At 54.6% G+C, this 23,780-nt stretch overlaps 1 protein-coding gene across 1 annotated transcript; it reads right to left on the bottom strand.

The window, feature by feature from the left end:
- Positions 1-21,003: 21,003 nt before the first annotated feature.
- On the bottom strand, positions 21,004-22,862 carry LOC135324535 (M protein, serotype 2.2-like). The gene is made up of 6 exons (XM_064501093.1): positions 21,865-22,862; positions 21,737-21,787; positions 21,563-21,640; positions 21,327-21,383; positions 21,086-21,145; positions 21,004-21,036 (listed from the first exon to the last, which is right to left on the bottom strand). Exons 1-6 carry the CDS (start codon positions 21,886-21,888, stop codon positions 21,004-21,006), a joined length of 303 nt encoding a protein of 100 aa, XP_064357163.1. The 5' UTR covers positions 21,889-22,862.
- Positions 22,863-23,780: the final 918 nt, after the last annotated feature.

Below are 23,780 nucleotides of genomic sequence, written 5' to 3'. Positions count from 1 at the left end.
AAGCACCGCACTGGGGAAATCTGCTTTTATTACAGAGAGGCCAGCTGTAACACAGTGAGAGACATTTACATAATACCTCTCGGTCAGGCAGACTGGGTTCATGGCTGTAAGGAAGTGGGATGAATTCCAGCATTACTGCACAAACATGATGCTCACAGCAAGAATGCCCAAAGCACAAGATTTGTCTGAGGTACTTAGAAACCACTTGTGAAGAGGGATGGGCAGCTCACTGCTGCTGCACGAAAACCAGGAGAATCAGTTTCTTCAGGGCATCCCTGAGCTCCCTGTTCCTCATGCTGTAGATGAGGGGGTTCACTGCTGGAGGCACCACCGAGTACAAAACAGCCACCACCAGATCCAGAGCTGGGGAGGAGATGGAGGGGGGCTTCAGGTAGGCAAATATGATGGTGCTGAGAAACAGGGAGACCACGGCCAGGTGAGGGAGGCACATGGAAAGGGCTTTGTGCTGGCCCTGCTCAGAGGGGATCCTCAGCACAGCAGTGAAGATCTGCACATAGGACACCACAATGAAGATGAAACACCCAAAGCCTAAACAAACAGTAATCACAATAAAGCCAGCTTCCCTGAGGTAGGAGTCTGAGCAGGAGAGCTTGAGGATCTGGGGAATTTCGCAGAAGAACTGGCCCAGGGAGTTGCCTTGGCAGAATGTTACTCCAAATGTGTTCCCAGTGTGCAGCACCGCACTGACAAACCCACTGGCCCAGGCAGCTGCTGCCATTTTGACACACGCTGTGCTGCCCATGATGGTCCCATAGTGCAGGGGTTTACATATGGCAACATAGCGATCGTAGGCCATGACTGTGAGAAGAGAATACTCAGCCAAAACGAAAAATGCAAGAAAAAAGACCTGTGCAGCACATCCTGAGTAGGAGATGGCCCTGGTGTCCCACAGAGAATTGGTTATGGATTTGGGGACAGTGGTGGAGATGGAGCCAAGGTCAAGGAGGGAGAGATTGAGGAGGAAGAAGTACATGGGGGTGTGGAGGCAGTGGTCGCAGGCTACAGTTGTGATGATAAGGATGTTGCCCAGGAGGGCAGCCAGGTAGATGCCCAGGAAGAGGGAGAAGTGCAAGAGCTGCAGCTCCCGTGTGTCCACAAATGCCAGGAGGAGGAACTCATCCAGGAAACTGCTGTTGGGCATTTGCTTCTTCTGAGCTTTGGGGACTGTCCAAGGAGGAAAAGGCATTGATAAGTTAAGTAGTTTTCTCTGAGCCCAAACCAAAGTATTCTTAATAGAACCCTCTGCATTTCCTCTCTTCTCTCCCTTCATTCAGATCCCCTTTCTCATCTCTGGTCTATGCTGGCTGAGTGTGCTGTGCACAGCAGGGGCCTCTGGGTGTGGGCTCCAGAGGAGTCAGTCCTGCTCTGCTGGGGTTGTAAATGGAGGTGTCAAACTGCCCCCAGGATTTGGGGGGGATTCCTGGAGATGGGAACTGTGAGCTGAGTGAAGGGGATTCAGTCCAGTGACCCAGTGCGAATATCCTCTTTTAATCCTTGTGAGAGATGAATACAGCACTCATGGCAGCTGTCTCTGAAAGAGAAGACCCTTGCGAGGGATTCCTCTCCCCCAGCCTTGCCCTCCTGAACACAGGTGTCTGTGTCGGAATCAGCCCCACCAGCTCCCACTCCAGCAAGCCACAGAAACACTGAAGGGAAGGCAGGGGCTGACCCCACCCTTTCTAGACATCTCTGTTCCAGTGAGATGGACCCTCTCCTTGCATCAGTTCACCCTCTGCACTCTTTCCCCAGGCTCTGCAATGGGAGTGGGTCATGACTAGCTCTGATGTACACACTCTGCAGCAGATTACAGCCACCCATTTTGTGGAAAGCTCCTTCAACAGTTTATTCAGAAAATGGGCTGCAGTGGAGTGATCTGATTCTATGTTTCTTGAGTTTTTAGATGCCTCCGTCACACCGTGGGAGCATTCTTTGATGCAGTAGAAATCTTTGGCATTTCAGTTTCTCTCAGCATTAGAACTTAAGTGTCCCAGCAGGAAAAGGGCTCACGGTGTCTATATACTACAGACAGAGTCAGGGGATCTGACAGAGTCTTGCTGCCCGCTGCCCTGTGCTAGCCCCTCTCCCAGCTAAAGGACAATCCCACTCCCAAGTTACTCTAAGAAAGGACCTGGGCTGAGGTGAGAGTGGAGGAATGTAGCTCCAGAGGGAAGATTTCCCCATTCTTCTCTCTCAGAGCAGACATGGAGAGTGTGCTCTGGAGAGCTCGTCAGAGCAGGTGAGGAGGTTTCTGATTTGCATGACCAGCACAAAGACTCTCCGCTATCACAGCTATGCTATGGCAGAGCTGAGGTCTTGTGGAGGGCAGCTTGCAGCCTGGCAAGACACCCCAGAGAGACAGTCAAGAGATCTGAAGAAGGGTGAGGGGGGGCAGCCTTAAGGGAGAGTCAGATCACTCCCCAGTCAGATGAAATGCATTGCCTAGAAGGTTAGACGGGGCCTTGGGCACATCACTGCCATGAAGACAGCTCCACGCAGGACCCACAGGGTCAGTGCCTTAACTGCAGCTGAACCCCTCTCCTTCACCCCAGAGAGCAGGACAGCAAGAAGCAGAGCAGCACAGAGAGGAGAGGAAACAAGCAGCAGTACCACGACCCTGCCACCAAAGGGAAAGCCAGGAGGGAGAGCCAGACGGGCAGTTAGGAAAGCCTTCCCCTCACCCAGCTCTGCCCACCACCTCCCAGGCAGCGGCATCGCAGCACAGTCACTCTCAGCCCCTTTGCCGTGCAGTGGGAAATGGGCACGTCACAGCAGAGATGCCCCTCTGCTCTGCTGCAGCTCAGGCTGCTGAGGAGGGAGCTCCTGCCCTGCAGCCCATGGCCTTGAGGGCAGAGGCTGTGCTGGGTGGGAGAGGAGACACGGGGGGCTTGCTGAGAGGAAGATGTCTGCATTGCAGGGACTGACCGGGAGTTTTCCTAATTCCCCCTCCCACAGCATCAATGTTTCTACTTTCCCCTCATGCGCTGATCATATCTCCACTGCCTGGAGCTTTTCCTCCTGGCAGCTGTTTCTCTGCCCCATCTCTTTTCCCTGCCGGCACTCACAGACCCCATCCCACCCTCTGGGCACTCAGTCCTGCCCTGCAGAAACCTCCCAGCAGCAGGGCACTGCCCAGGGGCATCTCTGGCTTTGCAGGTGCTAAGGAGCAGGTCAGACAAACGCTGGTGAGGCCAGGCAAGGTGATGGTGGTGCTTTCTGTCGGCAGAGCACTGGGTGAAAGGATACAATGAGGTCCCTCACAGAACTACTGATCTCTCACTGTAATAATCTCAGGGTATCAGCCTGTTGTCCAAACCTCACAGTTCCTGTCCTCTACTCTTGCCCACCCCCACCTCCTGCAAACAGTGGGAAACTGGAAGCAGAGCCTCAGGAAAGGTCCTTCTCTTTCAGGGAACCCCGGCCATGGCTGTCTGCTTGAAAAGGTCCCCTGGAAATATCCTGGGGGTGAGGGAGATCTGAGAGCAGCCCTGACCCCCGCAGCACCCTCTCAACAGGAGGATGAACCCACCCTTCTCGGGGTCGCTCCTTCCACCCAGAGCTTCTCCCTGCAGTGCCCTGGGCAGCTCCCCGGGCAGGCTGAGTGCTGACCCTCGCAGGCGGCAGAGTCCCTGCCCTGGGCACACAGCACCCTGGGTCGCAGGGACACTGCTCTCAATTACAGCCCGCGCACACCTGGGGGCACTCCCTGGCTTCACACCCCAGCACCGTCCCTGGCAGAAGGTAGCCGTGATGGCCTGTCCCTCTGACGGTGTGGCTGGGAAGCCCTGCTCTAAAGCACCACCTGCTCCAAACAGGAGGAGCTGGCAGAGCCGCCCTGACAGACCCTCTCAGCTGTGGAAGGTGCCAGCTTCAGAGGAAGCCTCCGGCAGCCACAGCAGCAATGTTGCCCTGCACCCAGAGACTTACTGTGTTAGGGGCTGGGAAGATTTCTCGCTGCAGGCAGCTCTCAGCCATCCTCTGATGCCCCACTATCTTCAACTTCGGAGATGTCCATCTCGTTCTGGCCCCTGCAGGCAGTGCCCAGAGTCCTGCTTCTCCAGGAAAAGGAGCTGTACTTGGACAGAGCTGGCTCTCTGCAGCGCCTGCCAGGTTGCCATGGGCTCCGGCAGCCCCAGGAGCCAAGCCCGGCTCAGGAGCAGAGGCCCAGCTGATGACGTGACTTTCTCTGTCCCCTGGGCACCCTCGGGACCTTCCTGGGGCTCTAGGGCTGACAGTTCCTGGAAGGCAGCAGGGTCACCCCTGGGAAATAGCCACGGAAGTAGATGAAAATAATCAGCGAGGATCCCTCTCGAAACAGTGCAGAGACTGACTCTAGCATTGCAGTTGGTCTCACCAGAGCATGGCTGTCTAGGAGAGGTGGAAACGTCCCACTCTGGAAAGCCCTGCTCCCATCTCATAAGAGCACAGGCACAAGAAGGGAGTTCCTTTGCTCATGCTTCAGGGATGATTTAGAAGAGTTAATCAATACATCTAGTGCTCACTGAGAAGCCCCGGGGCAGAATAGGATACAGTTCCCTCCCGTGCTCTCCACAAACTCACAGGAGGTGGGATTCCCCTTGCCCAAGTTTAGCGTGCACAAAATGTCTGTCTGCATGGCAGCTCCTTGTTTAAGCTCCCACTGGAATCAAGGGAGATGGAGGGAGGCACTCAGCTGTCCACGCACACACACAACCCCTTGGACATTTGAAGGGGCAGAGGTGATCCAAGACATGTACCAGTTTCTCTGTGCTCTGATGGAAGAATTATGAGACCCATATGCTTCCAGGACATCAGCTGGTTGCCAGGTGCAGAATCTCCTTGGCCATCTGAAATGACACTTGATGCCGACTACTGCAAGAGCTCTGCTCACTAGGAAGCCAAGACATATGCAGATCCCGACATTGCAAACAGCTCATGCAGGGCCATGTCCGATGCACAGGGTGTCCAGCACAACCACCAGGTTTCTAGCAGGTACAGCACAGGACCTGCAGGAAAAGCATGCCCTTTTGGAGTGGTGGCTGGGCAAACACCCCAGGGCTTCTCGCATTTCCTGCCTGTTCCCAAACAAGGCATTCCCACCACTGCCTTTAGGCAAAGTCCATCCCATTTACATCCCAGACCATACTGCAAAAATGGAAGGCACACCACACCAAGGTCTCCACGCATGCCGACCCTCTCAAACCCCACTAGTTCTCTCCCTAAACCTTTTCTCAGCTCTCATGCTATGAACAGGGACGGTGCTAATGCTGCAGCCACAGTGTGCCTGGCTTGCAGGCTGTTCAGGCCCAGGGACTTTTTCAGGGGCACCTTGTCTTTCTTGGAGATCTGGTCACCTCCATCACATGTGCCAAGGTGCTGCAGAGCCAGCTCAGGGACCAAGCACCTCTCCAGCCACAGCTGCATGGCCAGCTCTCTTTCCTTCTTGCTTGGGAACAGGTATCATCATGACAAGTCTACGCTCAGCCCTGGTGCCACAGCGGAGGTTCTGCAGCTCAGATGTACAGAAATGCACAAAGCCTGGGGCACAAATGCAGCACACAGGAACAGAAAGCAGGGAGAGGCGGCAAAGGAGGAATTGAGAAATGTTGTCCAGGGAAGTAGGGAAGGTGTTAGGAAAGCCAAAGCACTGTTAGGAGTGAGGCTAGAAGGAATGTCAAGGGCAAAAAAGATGATCTGCTATTGCTTCAGTAACAGTGAAAGCATAAACAAGGAGAATGTCGGCCCATGGCTGAGGACTGACTGGGGCAGGCAATCTGGTAACAGCAGAGGTAGATGGGTCTGGGGAACTCAGTCCCTTGGCTTCAGCCCCCACCAGCAAGGTCTCCCAGGCCATTGTGCCTAGAGTCAGGAGTCCTGAGGAGAAAAGCAACCAGCAGGGCCTGGGGATTGAGGCAGGAATTATTTCTAAGTGTACAGGATTGGAAGGGCTGCAGCTGAGGATGCTGAGAGAGCTGGTCTCTATCTCGCAAGGCCACTCTCTGTCATCTTGGAAAGCTGTGGAGACTCAGGGAGGACCCAATGACTGGAGAAGGGCAAATGTTACATCCCTCTTCCACAAAGGCCACAAGCACAACCTGGGCAACTACAGGCCATTCAGCCTCACTTTGATGATCACAGTGTCATGCAGCGAGCCCCCTCTAATCACGTTTCTGGGTAAAGGAAGGAGAATGAGGTGCCTGGGAAGAGTCAGCACAGATTTCCTGAGGGGAAATCATGCCTCACCAACGTGATGGCTTTCTATGTTAAAAGAACTGTATTTGTGGATGAACAGAGAGCAGTGAACGTCAGGTACCTCAACTTTCAGAAGGCTTTTGACACTTTCTCCCACAGTATACTTGCACACAAACTAGGCCTCTATGGTCTGAGTGGCTGGACAACCAAATGGTCAAAGAACTGCCATCACAGTGGGATGATGGGGCTCAGAGGGTAGTGGTGAACGGGTAGCGTTGTTCCTGGAGGGTTGAAGTAATGGAGCACCACAGGGTCTCTCCTAGGACCTCTCCTGTTTTACACCTTATGAATGAGCTGCAGGGGGAACTTTCGTCACGGTTGTACATGACCCCAAACTGAGTGGGCACCAGTCTTCATCTTGAGGGCTGCCACTGAGAGGGACCTAGACAGGCAGGAGCAATAGGCTGCCAGGAATCTCATGAAATTCTGCAAGGACAAATGGCACGTTCCTGCACCTAGGACAGACCAACTGCCTGCAGACATCCAGGCTGGGCACTGTGGGGCCATGGGGGGCAAGGGGGCAAGCGAGATGGAAGGCAGCTGGATCAAGACCATCAGCCCCGACCGCGCTTCAGTGACTCTCCCTGGTGAGAAGGCAGTGGCCAACCTCCTCTGTTTTCTGAGAAGAAGCCTTCTTTAATGAAGGACATCCTAGAACTGCTAAAGCCATGAAGAGACATTAAATCAAAATGTCTTATTTTCTATGTTAATACTGACAATTTGGTGAAAGAATTTAATGTCCATGTATCCCTAACTCATTAGAATACAAAAAATCATGCCCATAGGTCAAAAAGACCCGCGCCTGGGCGAGGACCCCTCCCCTGGACAGTAGTAAAATGGTGTATAAGCAATATTATAATTGTATGTAAATCACTAAGCAATCAGTGCAAAAGGGAAAGTTGCAACCCTTGCAATTTGTTTGCATAATTGCTACTTCGAAAGCAGGCCAGGGTATGCTGGATTTGTGGGAAACCACCGAGCACCCTGGCTTGCGCAACTCTGAAGTAAATAAGCAGATGTCTCTCCTGTGTAATTACTAGCTTATTGTAGACCAGGGAATGAATCCGCTTTTCAGAAAACAGAGGGAGGGAAGGAAAAGGGAAGGAGGAAGAGAAGAAGGGAAGGAGGGAGGGGAGGAGCAGAGGAGGCCAGGGCAGCCCTGGGGGCCCAAGGGCTGCTGTTGCTAGGCAGCACCTGGGGGGAGGGGCAGGAGGAGGCCACGTGACCTGCAGCTGTTGCCATTGCCAGGCAATGCCAGGCGGGACTTCCCTCGGCCCTGGGGCAGGTGTCCCCGCCCTGGGGCAGTTGGGCCTGGCCAGGGCAGCCGTGGTGGGGCAGTGTGTGGGGCTGGGAGTGTCGGGGAGCTGGGCCCTCCGCGGCCCCCAGCCCCGCTGCCCTGGCGGTCTGGGGTCTCGGGGGAGCGGGGCCCACGCCCAGGCCCTGTGCCTGGCAGCTGCCGGCAGGAAGGGGCGGCCGAGGGCCCTCGCTGGGCGCCACAGGCCGGACCCGGCTCCTCCCAGCGGCTCTGGCGCTGACCCGGCTCTTCGGGGCAGAGCTGAGGCTCTTCACGTGCCCAGTCTTCCCCCCGGGGGCTCCTTGGGAGCGGGATCCCCAAGTCCCCGTGGCTTGTGGTGCAGCTTCTGCTGCTGCCCTTAGACCTCCTCCGCACGCCCCGTGCACGCGGGCTGGGGAGCCCCTGGGCCAGGAGCACGGTCGGGAACGGGGCTGGAGGAGGAGACAGGCCGGGCTGCGCTGTCAGGGGCAGGGTGGGGAAAGACCAGTGTGTAAGCAGCTGCCTGTCCACATGCGACTGGCCCCTTTTAGCCACTTTTCCTTCTGCTTTCCCTCACCTGTTCCTCCCCAAACCACCCTGATGCCTCCCTCTCCCTGCCCTTGGTTCCTCCCCTGAACATCCCGTACCAAGTTCTGCACCATCCCAGGCTGCTCCTCCCTCCATCGTGTCCCGTTGCCCCGCGGGCAGTGATTTTCTGAGCCTGGCCGGAGACCCGGGGGCCTTTCTGGTGAGACGTTGGGATGGGTGTCACCCATCACCAGCAGACCACATTAAAAAATACAATACTTGGCCCTGTCCCTGCTGGGAAGATCCTACTGCCTGGCAGCCAGGTGCAGGCCAGGAGGCAATGTGCGTCCTGGCGACCCTTGGCCTCCCCCGGCACCTTTGGCTCAGCTCTCCCTGGCCAGCTGCCAGCACCAGCCTGGTCTTGCTGGGGGGGCCATGCCCCAGCTGATGGGGAGCAGGGGGCCTCCTGCCAGGCTAGGGCCTCCTCCTCCTCTTTGGTCCCTGGGGGAGGGCAACCGGGTGCGGGATGGGCTGCCCCTCTGGGGGATCCCCCTCCATGGGCTCCTCCTCCTCCTCAGGGGGGTCCAGCTCCAGGGGCTCTGGGGTGGCTGCACTGGTCTGGAAAAGGGTGGTGTGTTGGTCCCAGATGGTTGTGCCTGCCTTTCCCTGCTCCCACAGCTGCTTCACCTGGTTCATGGCTGGAGCACTGCTGGCAGGCAGGAGTGGAGAGCTCGATCCTGGGCCCTCTCCCACCACCGGCCTCTTAATGGCTCTGGAACAGCGGTGCTGAGGTCACTGCTGACACGAGGAGGCCGTGGTGACAGCATGCCTGGCTCGGTCCCCACCCGCAGGGGCCCTGCCTGGCTCTACCCCATGGTGGGATGCTGGGGGCTGAAGGGTGCCTCCTTGGGGAAGGGGCTGTGGTGCTGGGGGCTGCTCTCCTGGAGACCCTTCCCACGGACCATCTCGCCTGGCCGAGGGAACGGCTGCTTCTGCGCCAGGGAAGTGCCTGCAGCCTGCCCAGCGTGGGCCATGGGCTCCAGCCCCGTCCTGTGCTGGGCACCTCTGCTGCAGTCGCTCCCGGGTGTCCCTGCCTGTCCCAGAGCCCTGGGAAGCCCCTGCTGGGGGCCAGCCCTCCCAGCACAGTCTCACCAGTGCCGAGCAGAGGGGCAGCCCCACTGCCCTCGACCTGCTGGCTGTGCGCTGATGCCGCCTGGGAGGTGGCTGTCCTTCCTGCAGGACATGAGCAAAGCCTTTTCCCACAGCTCTTTCCTCCTCCCCACAATCCTCTTGCTAATGGGTCAGTGCAGGAGAGGACTTTCCCCTCCCTTCAAGCCTGCTCAGCCCCTGCAGCAACCTCCTCTGTTGGGAGCTGCCTTTTCTGCAGAGGTGAAGAGCTTCTCTGCCGAGGATTTTCTGGGTCCTGCCGTGCTGTAGCTACTGCTGTCGATGTCTTGCCCAAAGGAAAGAAGTGGGGAAGTTGTGTAATAGAGACTATTTTCTTCCCCTTTCTCATTCTGCTGGTACCTGGTCAGATGAGCTGAGCAAGTGCAAAAGGCTTTTGGTCTCCCCGCATTGCAAGGGATTCTCAGGATGGTGGTGATGATGCAGACAGAAGAGGCCAGGCTCAGTAGAAATGGGAAAAGAGCTTCTATAAAAGAGATCAAGGAACTCAGCAGCAGGATCACTGTAGGATCATCACAGGAGTGATTAATGATGGGCATGAGTTCACACAAGAAATTGTCTATCTCACTAGCACCAGAGAGACTTAGCTGTGACGTAAGGCACATGATTAGGGTACAAGCCACACATCCACCAATGTGGCTCACAGCTGCAAGGTCAAGATGGAATTTGATATTTGCTGCTGAGATTCCTGCAGAGATTTGCCCCTTGCTCAGTACCAGGGGTAGACCCGTCTTGCCGGAAGATAACGTTATGCACAGGCCAAGAAACCAAAACAATGAAGCTGTGCAATGCAGATCTACACAGAAACAGTGTACAAGGACACCAAGGCAGAAGACATGACCCCTGATGTGATCATGCAGCTGACATGCCCCGGATGAGCACAGTGTCCCTGTGGAGATGGTCCCCCTCACGCCGTCCCTTCAGAGGCATCCCCTCCGGCCCCTTTAGGACTCACACCTGGAAACAGAGAGGAGGTGATCCTGGCCTCTGCTCCTCCTGGCATCTCTGCTGCCCCACAGCCTCGCTCTTCAGTGCCGTCCGTAGCTCCCGCAGCAGTGTTTCCTCCAAACGCTCCCCTCTGGCCCCAGGCTCACCCAGCCCCTTGCGGCCATTTCTCTCTTCCTCCCATCACTAGCTCCTCCCTCAGTCCCTCTCTCTCTGCACCTCTTTTTGCTGAAATCCCACCGACAGTTAATGGGGGTGGGGGGTGGGGGATGACTAGGACAGGAGATAGCACACACTCTCACCCCCCTCCGCTCTCTCTAGGCCTCCCGAGGGAAAAGTGGACCAGGAAAACCTCAGGCAAAGAAGGCCCTGAGGGCCTCTGCCTTTTCCGTGGGGTTCAGTGTATTGAATTATTAACAGATTTCGCCTTTCCACTTTTCATTTCTTTGCAGCAAAAAACAGTGTACTCAACTTTACACACTGCATTTATGAGACATCATCTCCTTTCTGAAGTCTGGTTTCAAAGCTGGAAGTTGTGGATGAATACCTTCCTTTTGGAAAAGCTCTGAAGCATGGAGTGTTTGAGGCGGATTAATGCATAGGACAAGAAGAGCTGGAAGTCACTGCACAAAACATCGCTGGTTCAGCCCACTTCCAGTTAACTCCAGCTCACATTTGGTTTCCCAGTAAGAGCAGAGCAGGGTGTTACAGTGTTTCCCGGCCAGCGTAAGTCTTTGCTAGAGGCAGCTCAATCCATCGCCAGACATGTTAAGATGGAATGGCAGCTTTTAGGCTACAGTTGAAAACAGGAGTTTGGACAAGCATAGCATCCCCCTGGCACCCCCCGTCAGTCCTACATCAGGCAGCTGAAATTCCATGACCAAGTCAGTCTCTTTCCAAGGAAAAATCACAGAGGGAGGAGTCAGGGTTCTCAGCTGTGCTTTTTATTGTTAAAGGCAGGGTGAGCTCGGTGGCAAGTATTTGGCAGGCAAACGTCCTCCACAGCGAGGTGCAGTCACAGCTGGCTGTGCAGTGTGCCTGCACATGCCATTCCAGATGTGTGCAGCGGTGCCCCGGGAGAAGGGTGGTGCTGCAGGGTTGGACATTTGCCGGTCTGCACGGCGCCCAGTGTCCCTGTCACTCTCCACCCCACGCAGTGCAAGGCCAGGGGTATCAGAAGGGTGGTGGCCACGCTGGGCAGCTCCCAAAGGTGGACGCCAGCCTGCAGGGCAGGTCCCGGCTGATGCTGTCCCTCGTGAGCAGGACCAGGCAGAGCAACACGAGCTGCAGGCAGGCGAGGAGCACAAACAGCTTCCTGCAGGCCAGGAGAGGGTTAAGACAGCGGAGGGGAGAAATCTGTCTCATCTGTTTCCAGACATCACCTGCAGATGCCACCAGGCCAGCAACTGGTACCCTGCATCATGCTGGGCACACCACCCCCCTGCCCCGTTCCTGGGCCTCAGCTTAAGGGCCCAAGCATCTCGGCTCTGCTCTTCATCTCCCTACTGAGCCCAGAAACAACCACCGCCTCCGCAACCCCGGGAGAAGGGATCCTGAGCTGTGTCCGTGTTGAGAAGGGAGAAGCTGATGGATGCCTTGGGACCGCCAGCCTGGGCATCCCACCCCCCGCAAACCAGCCCTGGCACGCCGAGCCCCACGCGGCAACTCACTGCAGCCAGAAAGTGATGCCCTGCCTCTTTGCCACCAGCTGCTCCTCCTGCAGGTCAAGGCACAGCAGGACACGTGTCGGTGTGGGCAAGACTGCTGGGCCTTGGGGGCTCAGACCCCCACCCTCATCCCCACTGAGACCAGTGCCCCCAAAGCCAACGGGTGCCCTGCACACCCTTTCTTCCCCAAGGCCCACGTCGGGCTTGTCCGTCCTACCAGCCTCACAGCCACCATCTCCCGCATAAGTGACGTGGACAGCCTGGCCGCCTGCTCCGTCTTCCCCCTGTTGTGGGCACCACAGGCAGCTGGGGTGTGAGGAGCGAGCTCGGCCGGCATTGGGACCACCAGACGGGCAACAGGGACCCGGGGTGCTGGACAGGCTCTGCTGGGGCTGAGGCAAGGCACCCCAGGCTCCCAGCATCAAAAACACCCTTCCCTCCACTCCCTTCCCACGTCAGGCTCGGAGGGCATTTAGGAGAGGCTTGGAGCTCTTCAGAGCTGTTCAGAGCTGCTTCAAAGAGCCAACCAGTGTGCGGGTTGTTTGTTTGTTTTTCTTTCCATCAGGTACTTTGGAAAAGGCACTGGGCCCTTGCGAGAAGGTTTGGAGGACTCGAAGGGAGGCTGAAAGCTGTTGCAGAGCCCCTTAGGGCTGCCCAGAGCTGTTCAGCACTCGGCAGAGGATTTTAGAGCTTGTGCGAGTGGTCGACCGCTGCTTAGGTGTGGCGGACAGATGAATGAATTTTTTGCCTTAAACATTTCTTGGTGCATGGGGTGCAGGCAGGCCATAACCCCGAACAAGCCATCTGTCCCTGGCGGAAACAGGACTGGGCTGCTGCGACCCCTGAGATGGTCTCCCTGCGACCACCCGGAACACACCGAGCCTGCACTGAACGAGACCACAGTCGGGCAGAGACTTTGGGATCTGTTTTTAGCACAACTTCTATAAAACTTGCTTGGCATGAGTGGCTAAATTTGCTGAAGCCTTAGGCCGCACTCCCTAGTTTGGTGAGAAAGGGCCCCAGAGCTGGTGCAGGCGGGAATGATAAGGGAGTTACCAGCAATTTGCATTCCTGTGCACTGCTGAAACAGTGCTAATTGCTGGAGTTACCACCTCTTTGTCAAGACCTTGAGAGATGATGGTGGGACCCGAGGAAGGAAGACACACCTATAGGAAGGAAGACACACCTGTCTGCAGAAACTGCAACAGAAAAGATAAGGGAGAAAAGAAACAGCCTGCCTAGGAACAACGATGAGATCCAATAAGGAGCAGGAGACCCCAGACTCAAAAATTACTATTGGTCTGAACTACCACGTGGGGGGGTGGGAAACTTAATTTGAAAAAGCTATAATTGCCCAGGGACCTCTTTGTTCAGGGTCCCTCTTTGGAGGTACCCAACTCGAGCTGTAACCACTGCACGCGTGTCATTCCGAGCTAACCTAAGGTCGGACCCAACTCGAGTTGTAATTACTGCACGCGCACCACCAAAACTTACACCCAGGGTGAAGAGGACCCACCTACCACCAGACGGGAGCCCCCCCACTGCCGAGACTCCCAAAGGAAGAGGACCAGCAGGACGCCGCTGGATCCACGGGTGGTGATATCTTTCTCTCTCTCTCTCTCTCTCTCTCTCTCTCTCTCTCTCTCTCTCTTTCCCCCTCTCTTTTGTTGAATGTTGGTAAGATCTGTTTTGTCTAGCTAGTTGCAGTATTCGCCATTGAATTATCCTATTTGACCACATGCCTTATCTTTGTGTTAATAAATCTTAAAACCGGTTGGCTGGTGTCGTTTCACCTTAATTCAGTCCAAGGGCATCACGAACTTGGTCGTTTGGCCCCAAGGGGAGGGAGGTCGTCCTGAACGACTCCTTTCGGGCCGCGACATAATTGGCGTAGTCGGCAGGATGCCCTTGAGATACTGAACCTACCAGAAGGGACCAGGGCCCTTAGCGTGGCCCCTTCCTTGGGAAGTGCCTGCCAGGAGCGGGGACAGAGGATCTTGTTGTAAAGATCCACACTGGGTACGTGAACCCACAGTAGGCTGAATAATTTGGAGTACAGAGGATCTTGTTGTAAAGATCCGCACTGGGTACGTGAACCCACAATAGGCTGAATAATTTGGAGTACAGAGGATCTTGTTGTAAAGATCCGCACTGGGTACGTGAACCCACAGTAGGCTGAATAATTTGGAGTACAGAGGATCTTGTTGTAAAGATCCACACTGGGTACGTGAACCCACAGTAGGCTGAATAATTTGGAGTAGTCTCCTTTTGTGTTGTGTGATAGTTGTTGTTGGGATCGATTTGAGGATCCGACAATGGAGGATAATCCTCTCTTTGAAAAATTGAAGGGCTATAAAGCCCTGCCCTCTCTTCCTGGCATGGCTTGGGCCCAAAACAATTGGCATGACTCAAAGGCGGTGGCAGATAGGATCACTCTTTTGGCAAAGGAACGAAAACTACAAACCGGGAAAGGAAAAGCAACAGTTTGTGCTGTTTTAGGGGCGGCACTAATTGCTGCCCAGAGGGAGAGGCAAGGTGATAAAGAGACAATTGAGTCCTTGCAAGAACAGATAAGAAACTCGCAGAGTCGAGACAAAGAGACAATTGAGTCTTTGCAAGAACAGGTGAGAAACTTGCAAAGTCAACTTGCTGCTGAGCGCAACCATACTCAGCGACTTCAAACAATCTTATCGGACTCATTAGACCGAGAGAGAATCCTGCGGTCTGAACTGGAAGAAAACAGGCGGGGGTTTGATGATAGTGAACTGGGATTCTCGAATTTGGCAAAACTAGACGGAAAACAGGCATCTGATCTAAAATCCATATATCCAATTAAAGAATTAGAAGAGAGCAGGAACCTCTTTTATCCTGGAGATGGGAACGTAGTAATGAGACCCTTGATTAAAACTGAAACCATTGATAATGGTCAAGGGGGTATTCAACAACATACCACGCGTATTATCCCCTATTCCCCTCAGGACTTGGCTAAAATACAGGAAAAATACTCCCGGGGCTCCCGGGAAACTGAAACTGAGTATGTGTGGAGAGTCTCCCTCACTGGGGGGGATCGCATTCTGCTGAGCGAAGATGAGGCTAGAGGATATTGGGGACCCGGAGTCTTCCTAACCACAAATGATAATAGGGAACCATGGTCCTTGACCCAGAGGGTAGCCTACTGGGCAGGAGGATTAGACCCAATGGAAAGAGGAGACCCTTTTTCTATTAAAACACCCACAGCGGGCCACATTTTGGAAAGCGTGCAGAAAACTGCTTGCCTCCAATTGATGCATGACCGTTTGCTGCTTCCGCAGCAGCCCTCCCCCATGCAGTGTGTGGCAGACCCCGAGAGGTTACATCCTCTGATCAGGGGACTTCCTGATGCTTTAAAGCTATATGCTGTTCAGCTGCAAGACCGATTACGAGCTCTCCGACCGAGGGGAAGGGGAGGCTCCCCTGACATGACTTGGGGGGAAGTGGCACAGGAATTAATTAATTACGGAAGGCGTATGGGGTTCACTGGCCAGGGGGAAACAAAGCATAAAGCAGAAATAAGAAGAGTTGAGGAAAGTGGGAGGCAACATAAATCGCCGCGACCCCCACATCCTGGGAAACCGGTACGGGTGTCGGGTAGCAGGAGACAATTATTGTGGGCAGAAGGCATTTCAAAGGGAATTCCCAGAGAAGTCATGGATAGGTTACCAACTCCCAACCTGGAAAGTTTGGTAAGAAGTTGGGACAGGATAAGGGGAACCCCATCTTCCTCAAATCCCAAAGATCCTGCTCCCTTATCCCAAGAACCTAGAGTAGTAACCCCGTCTGCACCCCAGGAAATTGATCTGATTGATTTTAAAAGCCCGGAGTCGGGAAAACCCCCCAAGCTGTCCCTTTTAAGTGAGCCGGGGAATGGCCAGTGGGTCCACTTAAGGAGGCTCACAGAAAACAGCAGAGGAGACTTGTTGATAACTTTCCCACTAGGGCCCTTTAAAACTCCAGTTACTTTCTTAGTAGACACTGGGGCCCAGATATCAGCTCTTCGGAAGGATATTGCTGATAACAATGGGATAGTGGCTGATAAGAAACCGATCTGGGTCACTGATGTTTTTGGCAATTCTAAGCCACAACCGACAGCCCGAATTAAATGCTGGCTGCCAGGTGATGAATCTCCAGTTGAAACCACAATGATACTAGGAGATTTGCCAACAAATATTATGGGACTTGACCTACTAAAAGGCCGTGCCTGGGTAGACTCGGGAGGAAAAGAATGGACGTTTGGCCTCCCTGTAGCCTCGACGAGGCTGCTTCAGTCAGCACCCGCACTTCCTCCTTCAAAAATAATCAATGTCAAACCCTATGCTCTGCCATTAGGAGCAAGGGAGGGAATTGCCCCTGTAATAACTGAATTACGAGAACAGGAGATAATTATTCCCACTCACTCACCCTGTAACTCCCCTGTGTGGCCAGTCTGTAAACCAAACAGAAAGTGGAGATTGACAATTGATTATCGGCATCTGAATAACAATACAGGCCCACTGACGGCTGCTGTGCCAAATATTGCTGAATTAATAGCGACTATCCAGGAGAAGTCCCACCCCGTGATGGCAACAATCGATGTCAAATACATGTTTTTTATGGTCCCTTTGCAGCCTGAGGACCAAGAGCATTTTGCCTTCACGTGGGAGAGACAGCAATACAAGTTCACTCAACTACCTCAGGGGTACAAGCATCCCCCTACGGTAGCACAAGAGCTCGAAACTGTCCCCATACAGGTGGGAGTCAAAATTTATCAATACATAGATGGCGTGCTCATGGGAGGGAGCCAGGTAGAGGACGTTGAGAGAACACAGTGCAACATTATTGCTCACCTAGAGCAGACAGGGCTGACAATTCCGTCTGAAAAGATCCAAACTCCCTCCAGTGAAGTAAAATTTTGGGGAATCTGGTGGAGGGGGGGGATGACCTGCATTCCCCCGGATACCCTGTCCTCATTAGACTCAATTAAAATGCTGGAGTCCAAAAAGGACCTGCAACATGCTCTAGGGCTGCTCGTATTTTGGAGGAAGCACATTCCTGATTTTTCAATTATTGCCAGGCCATTATATGACGCTGAAAAACAGTACACTACATGGGAGAAGGGGATGTTTGTAGTCAGCCTCACCCTAAGGGAGGCTGAACGAACTATTCGAAAGCAACCCATAGTTCTCCAAGGTCCGTTTAAGGTGACCAAAGCAGTCCTGGCAGGGACCCCGCCCCCTGACGGGGTGGCTCAGAGAGCCTCTGTACGAAAATGGTACACACAAATACAGCACTATTGCAAAGTCTTCTCCGTAACAGAGGGAGCTGCTAAAGTTTTAAATATACAAGATGAGGCAGACTTGAATAAAGAAACCCCCCAACTCCCCTCTGTAATTCTAGTAGCTCCCTCATTTTCCAATCAGATCCTAAATGCTTCCTCAAAGCAGAAAGGGAAAACCTGGAGATACCAGGCTGTGGCGCTGCAAGTGGGGACTAAGGAGCAGATCATTACAGAGGGAGAGGGCAGTGCGCAGGTGGGAGAGCTGGCTGCAGTGTGGAGCGTATCCCAATGCAAAGGCCAGGCTACCTCCCCTGTACACATCTACTTGGACTCATATATGGTGTTCAAAGGCTGCCCGGAATGGCTTCCTTTTTGGGAGCAAAACTGCTGGGAGGTTAATAGAATAATAAATATACTTGGAGAGCAAAAGATGCTAGTGGGAAAACCCACAAGATTCACACAAAATGGATTATTCCCTCCTTCTGACCTGAGGAGCGAGTTTGTTCTTATTTATGTTTTCAAGGGTGGTGGTCTGACCAAGATGCACCTACTACTCTGGACCATCCTGATTCAAGGATGCATCCACGAGGGCAACGAACGACCACTCCCTCTACCTTCCCCCAACTCATTTAATCTCTTCGAGAACAACGAGTTCGTGTTGCTGGTGAAAGCAGTAAGCCAAACTTTCAATTTAAGCCACTGCTGGGTTTGCGGAGGACCGCTAGGGTTATCAAGCTGGCCGTGGATGTCCACATCCCTCACCCCAGACCAGATCGTAAGCAATTACAGCGAAACCGCGGATGACACGTGGAACGACGGTGGGACCTGGCCAATTCAGTTCCCAGCCATGGGACAATATTGTTTAAATTGTACCCAGGAGGGAGGGATTGAAGTGGGGGAAAGTCAATGGACACTCACTTGTAAGCTACTCGATAAAGACAGGAATCTCCAGCTATGGATGTGGCTCAATGAAACAGGGCACAATTGGGGACTTGGGGGATACTGGTCAAACAAAAATGAAACTGTAACTCACCAACGACCCAATTATCCCCCTTACAAGCGAGCCTGCGAATGGAAAGACACTTCTGGGGCTTGGTATTGTACCGGCCGAATAGGTGATGGGGCAACCACATTTTTCAGCCCTCTGGGTGACAGAGACACAACTTACTTTCAATTCCCACCAGGGATAAACAGGCCATTTGCTCAGGGCATCGGAGCTAAGAAGGGGCATTATTGGATCTGTGGACACACGGCATATAAATTTTTACCCGCGGGGTGGTCGGGAATTTGTTATACAGGGATTATCAGACCTTTGTTTTTCCTTTTACCAGAAACAGGCGGACCTTGGTTAGGCATAAAAGTATATGATAACCTCGGAGACAGAAGGGTTGCCCGTAAGACGCGATCCATTAAGGTAGATTTGGGTGAGATGCAAAAATGGGGAAATAATGAGTGGCCTCCTGAACGAATAGTTCAACATTACGGGCCTGCAACCTGGAATCCTAATGAACTAATATCGGGGGCAAGAGAACCAATTTACAACCTAAAAGTGGCTCTAGAAATTATTACCAACAAAACCGCTGATGCAAAAGATCTTTTAACTCTGCAGTCCCAACAGATGCGCATGGCAATCCTTCAGCACCGCATGGTTTTAGACTATCTGTTAGCTGAAGAGGGAGAGGTGTGTGGGAAATTAAATATTTCCAACTGTTGTTTAGAAACAGATGATGTAGGGGAGGTAGTTCTCCAGTTAACCAAAGATATCAGAAAAATAGCCCATGTCCCCGTCCAAACCTGGAACGGCTGGAGTGGCAATTTGTGGTCCTGGTTACCGGGGGCACCGTGGGTGAAACAGTTAATATTGTATTTGTTAGGTGCAGTTGCCGCTTTAATGTTTTTACCTTGTACAATTCCTTGCTTTGTTCAATTAATCCGACATGCAATTTGTTCCTACCACCTCACCCGACGGCATAAAGAAAATCTGTGCCATCTATTGGCCACAGCCAACCACAGTACCCATCATTTAAACCCATTCCCAGTTTACCCTGAAGGAGGAAATTGCATATTGACATCCATACCGCATTTGCCAGCTGTTATACCTGTTGTAACAATCACTTACCTTCGTTAACTCAATTTTGATGTGTGTTCTGTGAAGTTAAAAGTTGCTAAAATTGTTAAAGCATGAGCTTGCATTGGGCAACACCTCTGTGTAACCACTGTTAAGCACCTTTTACCTGAACCTGTATCGTTCCTTTTACTCTTCCCATGACTTGTTCTACCCTTTCTATACTTCTTTCTGATATCTCTCTCTCTCTATCTCATATCACCACTGTGGATGAAGACTTCAGGAAGGAGACATACCAATCAATGTTTAAGTCACGGGGTGGTGTGGCGGACAGATGAATGAATTTTTTGCCTTAAACATTTCTTGGTGCATGGGGTGCAGGCAGGCCATAACCCCGAACAAGCCATCTGTCCCTGGCGGAAACAGGACTGGGCTGCTGCGACCCCTGAGATGGTCTCCCTGCGACCACCCGGAACACACCGAGCCTGCACTGAACGAGACCACAGTCGGGCAGAGACTTTGGGATCTGTTTTTAGCACAACTTCTATAAAACTTGCTTGGCATGAGTGGCTAAATTTGCTGAAGCCTTAGGCCGCACTCCCTAGTTTGGTGAGAAAGGGCCCCAGAGCTGGTGCAGGCGGGAATGATAAGGGAGTTACCAGCAATTTGCATTCCTGTGCACTGCTGAAACAGTGCTAATTGCTGGAGTTACCACCTCTTTGTCAAGACCTTGAGAGATGATGGTGGGACCCGAGGAAGGAAGACACACCTATAGGAAGGAAGACACACCTGTCTGCAGAAACTGCAACAGAAAAGATAAGGGAGAAAAGAAACAGCCTGCCTAGGAACAACGATGAGATCCAATAAGGAGCAGGAGACCCCAGACTCAAAAATTACTATTGGTCTGAACTACCACGTGGGGGGGTGGGAAACTTAATTTGAAAAAGCTATAATTGCCCAGGGACCTCTTTGTTCAGGGTCCCTCTTTGGAGGTACCCAACTCGAGCTGTAACCACTGCACGCGTGTCATTCCGAGCTAACCTAAGGTCGGACCCAACTCGAGTTGTAATTACTGCACGCGCACCACCAAAACTTACACCCAGGGTGAAGAGGACCCACCTACCACCAGACGGGAGCCCCCCCACTGCCGAGACTCCCAAAGGAAGAGGACCAGCAGGACGCCGCTGGATCCACGGGTGGTGATATCTTTCTCTCTCTCTCTCTCTCTCTCTCTCTCTCTCTCTCTCTCTCTCTCTCTTTCCCCCTCTCTTTTGTTGAATGTTGGTAAGATCTGTTTTGTCTAGCTAGTTGCAGTATTCGCCATTGAATTATCCTATTTGACCACATGCCTTATCTTTGTGTTAATAAATCTTAAAACCGGTTGGCTGGTGTCGTTTCACCTTAATTCAGTCCAAGGGCATCACGAACTTGGTCGTTTGGCCCCAAGGGGAGGGAGGTCGTCCTGAACGACTCCTTTCGGGCCGCGACATAATGGAAGGTCTGAAGCCACGCAGAGGCTGTTGGGAGTGCTCCAGAGGCATTCTAGTGGGGTTGGGAGCAGCTTAGATGTCATCGGAGGAGGATGAGATCAGGGGCTCTGTTGTCCGGGATTGGCACAGCCCTTCCCAAGCTGGGACTGGGGACACAGAGACCTGGGAGCTGCACAGAACCCTGCCCCACAGGTTGGGCGCGGGGGCCTGTCCCCACTCACCCCACTGTCTGCCCTTGGAGGCCCTCGCGTCTCTCCCGGAGGCACTCGCGTTCTTTCCTCAGCACCTGGACGAAGGAAGGGCCCTGCTCAGTAGTCCACGCCAAGCCCACCGTGAGGGGACTTTCCCCACACAAAGACCTCGTCCTGCCTTGCTTCCTACGCCTCGTACCTTATCGATCTCAGCCTGCTCCCGCAGGGCCTCTGCCAGCTTGGCTGCTGACTGCTTCTCCTGCAAAGCAACCGGGCCACGTTGCAAAGAGCCCAGGTGGGACTGGCGATGCCCAGTCAGTCTGCAGGGCGCTGCGAGGCCAGCCGGGGCCAGGGAGGCAGGGACACAGGCGTCCTTGGGGGCTGGCACCACACCCAGCAGCTCTGCCCACCTAAGCGGTGTTTTCACGGGGGTTACAGACCTGGTGGAGCTCCTTCCGGGCCGCGTCTCCCTCGGCCTTCACCTCCGTCAGCTCTGCCTGGGAGAGAAGAGGCAGTGGGAGCATCTCGGTGGGGGGAGCTGGAGGACCCCCAGGGACCAGTGTGGGCTCTAGGCCCAGGGCCCTGGCTGAGACTGGGCGTCCCCAAACCACGCAGTCCCCCCACCCCTCTCAGGGTCCCTGGGGGAGCCAGCTGGACAGCGGAGCATCTGCCTCACCTGGAGCTGCGGGAGGACTTCTTTGGTCCTCTCCAGCTGCTGGGAGCTCTGGGCATGCTGCGCTGCCAAGGCGAAGTGCTGTGGAGATGAACCGGGGGTGAGGGCCAAGCGCGAGGGGGTCGTGGGGCAGCCAGAGGGGTGTCCGAGGGGGTGTTGGCACGGGGCTCTCGGTACCTCGGTGGTGAGCTCCTGCAGGGTGGTGCGGAGCTCCTCTTTCTCCTGCTCCTGCAGGGATGGGGACAGTGCTGGGGAGCAGGCCTTGGAGCCCCCCGTGCACACGCCCGGGCATCCCCAGCACCTACCAAGCCCCGGAGCTGCTCCTGCATTGCAGCTGTCTCCTGCTCGCTCTCCTTCAGGCAGCTCAAGAGGGTGCTGAGCTCTTCCCTCAGCCCCACGTCGGGCTCCTCAGCCCCCTCCCAGGAGCGCTGCAGCCTGCGGGGTTGAGGAGAGGGGAGGCTGCTGAGTGCAGACCCCCGGGGCAGAGATCAGGCACCCAGGCAGGCGGGTAGCACCCAGAGCCCTCCGGGACGGGTGGCAGGGCCCGCCCCCCACCTCCACCCAGCCCCGCAGGGCCCCCATCGAGGGCCAAGGCGTGCAGGGGCTGCAGACAGCCTCCGGGACCCGAGTCTCAGCCCCGAGCAGGATGGAGCCATGCCCACCCGTCCATCCCTTCTTCCAACGCGCTGCTAGCTGCTCGCAGGACGCCACAAGCCTGCTCCTGCTCCAGCAGCTTCTCCAGCAGGTCCCGGCGTTCATCCTGGTGCCGCCGCAAGCAGAGCTGCAAGTCCTCCAGCTCCATGGGCACAGGCATGCACTGCAGGCCGAGGGGCCGGCAGCTCCTCTGGGCCAAAGGCGCTTCACCCCCTCAGCCCGAGAGAGCCCTTCTCCCAGGGGCCGCAGGCAGCTCGGTGTCCCGAATGCCAAGGATGCTGCTCTGCCCCACTGTGAGGTCGCCCCAGCCCGCCCCGCCTTGCCCTGCCCCAGGCTGCTGTGACACGGCTGCTCTTCTCTGACCTCACTGCTCCTCTCTGGCAGCACCGCTGTGGGGCTGCTGGAGCCCGAGGGGGACCCGGGGGTTGCAGAGGCCTCAGCCCCACCCAGGGCTGTCTAGACACGGCCACCTCGACACCAGCCCGCAGGGACGTGCATTGGTGAGGGCAAGACTGCTGGGCTTTGGGGGCTCAGACCCCCACCCTCATCCCCACTGAGAGCTTGTGTAGAGAACTGGTACTAAATGCAATGTTGTCTCGACATTGCTGCTGCTGCTGCAGAGCTGCTACTGCCAAGGCGCGTCGGGCAATGCTGCACCGGCGTCCCCGGGAGCCGTCCACGAGGTAAACAGCCTCGTGCACCTGCATGGGGGAAAAAGGGTGTGAAAAGGGCAGAAGGTCGCCTCTAGGGAAACAGCATGTCTGGCATGAACTGCACATACACATTTGCCATCTGCGCATGAGCAGGAGACCCCCAGATGCCCCAGCCCGTTTCTGGAAGGTTCCGAGAGGGCGGACTGCGCATGACAGTTAATCTGCATGGGAAGCGAGGAAGCACCTCCCAGAGGTGGGGCAAGAACCTATAAAAACTGCAGACTGGGTGAATGAGGGGGTCGGGGGGCTTGCTTGCGACGACTGAAGAACTCGAGCGGAGTCAGCGGAACCAGATGGGAGCTTCCCGCCTCTGCCCCCCACCTCCGCTGCCGCCGAGACTCCCAAGAGAATAGGACCAACGGGATGCTGCTGGATCCACGGGTGGTGATATCTGTCTTTCCCTCTCTCTCTCTCTCTCTCTGTCTTCCCCTTTTCCTCTTTTTCCTAAACGTGTGACGCGAGACGTGTCTAGTTAGTTGATTCCATTTTGCCTTAATAAATCTTAAAAGTGGTTGGCTGGTGTCGTTTTCACCTTAATTCAGTCCAAGGGCATCACGAACTTGGTCGTTGGTCCTAAGGGGAGGGAAGTCGTCCTAAATGACTCCCTTCGGGCCGCAACACGGGAGTCCAGGGAGCCCTCTCAGATGGAGGCATCAACACGAGAGATGCACCTGCCTGGGGAGATGTTGCAGCATTCATTTCACCCAAGGGCAGAGGAGCCCAAGGCAGACACCTGAATCTACTCGGTGCTGCCAGCCCCCACTCTTTCTGGAAGGATAAGCACTCCTGGAGGAGAATCACCCTCCTGCCGGATCCACCCATGCTGTGAGGGGGGAAGTCTTGCATCAGAGGGA

This window comes from Dromaius novaehollandiae, chromosome 32 (genome assembly GCF_036370855.1).
Source record: "Dromaius novaehollandiae isolate bDroNov1 chromosome 32, bDroNov1.hap1, whole genome shotgun sequence".
In the NCBI taxonomy this organism is placed as follows: Eukaryota; Metazoa; Chordata; class Aves; order Casuariiformes; family Dromaiidae; genus Dromaius; species Dromaius novaehollandiae.
The sequence above is the reverse complement of the archived record's forward strand: the minus strand, read 5'-3'. Positions and strand labels throughout refer to the sequence as shown.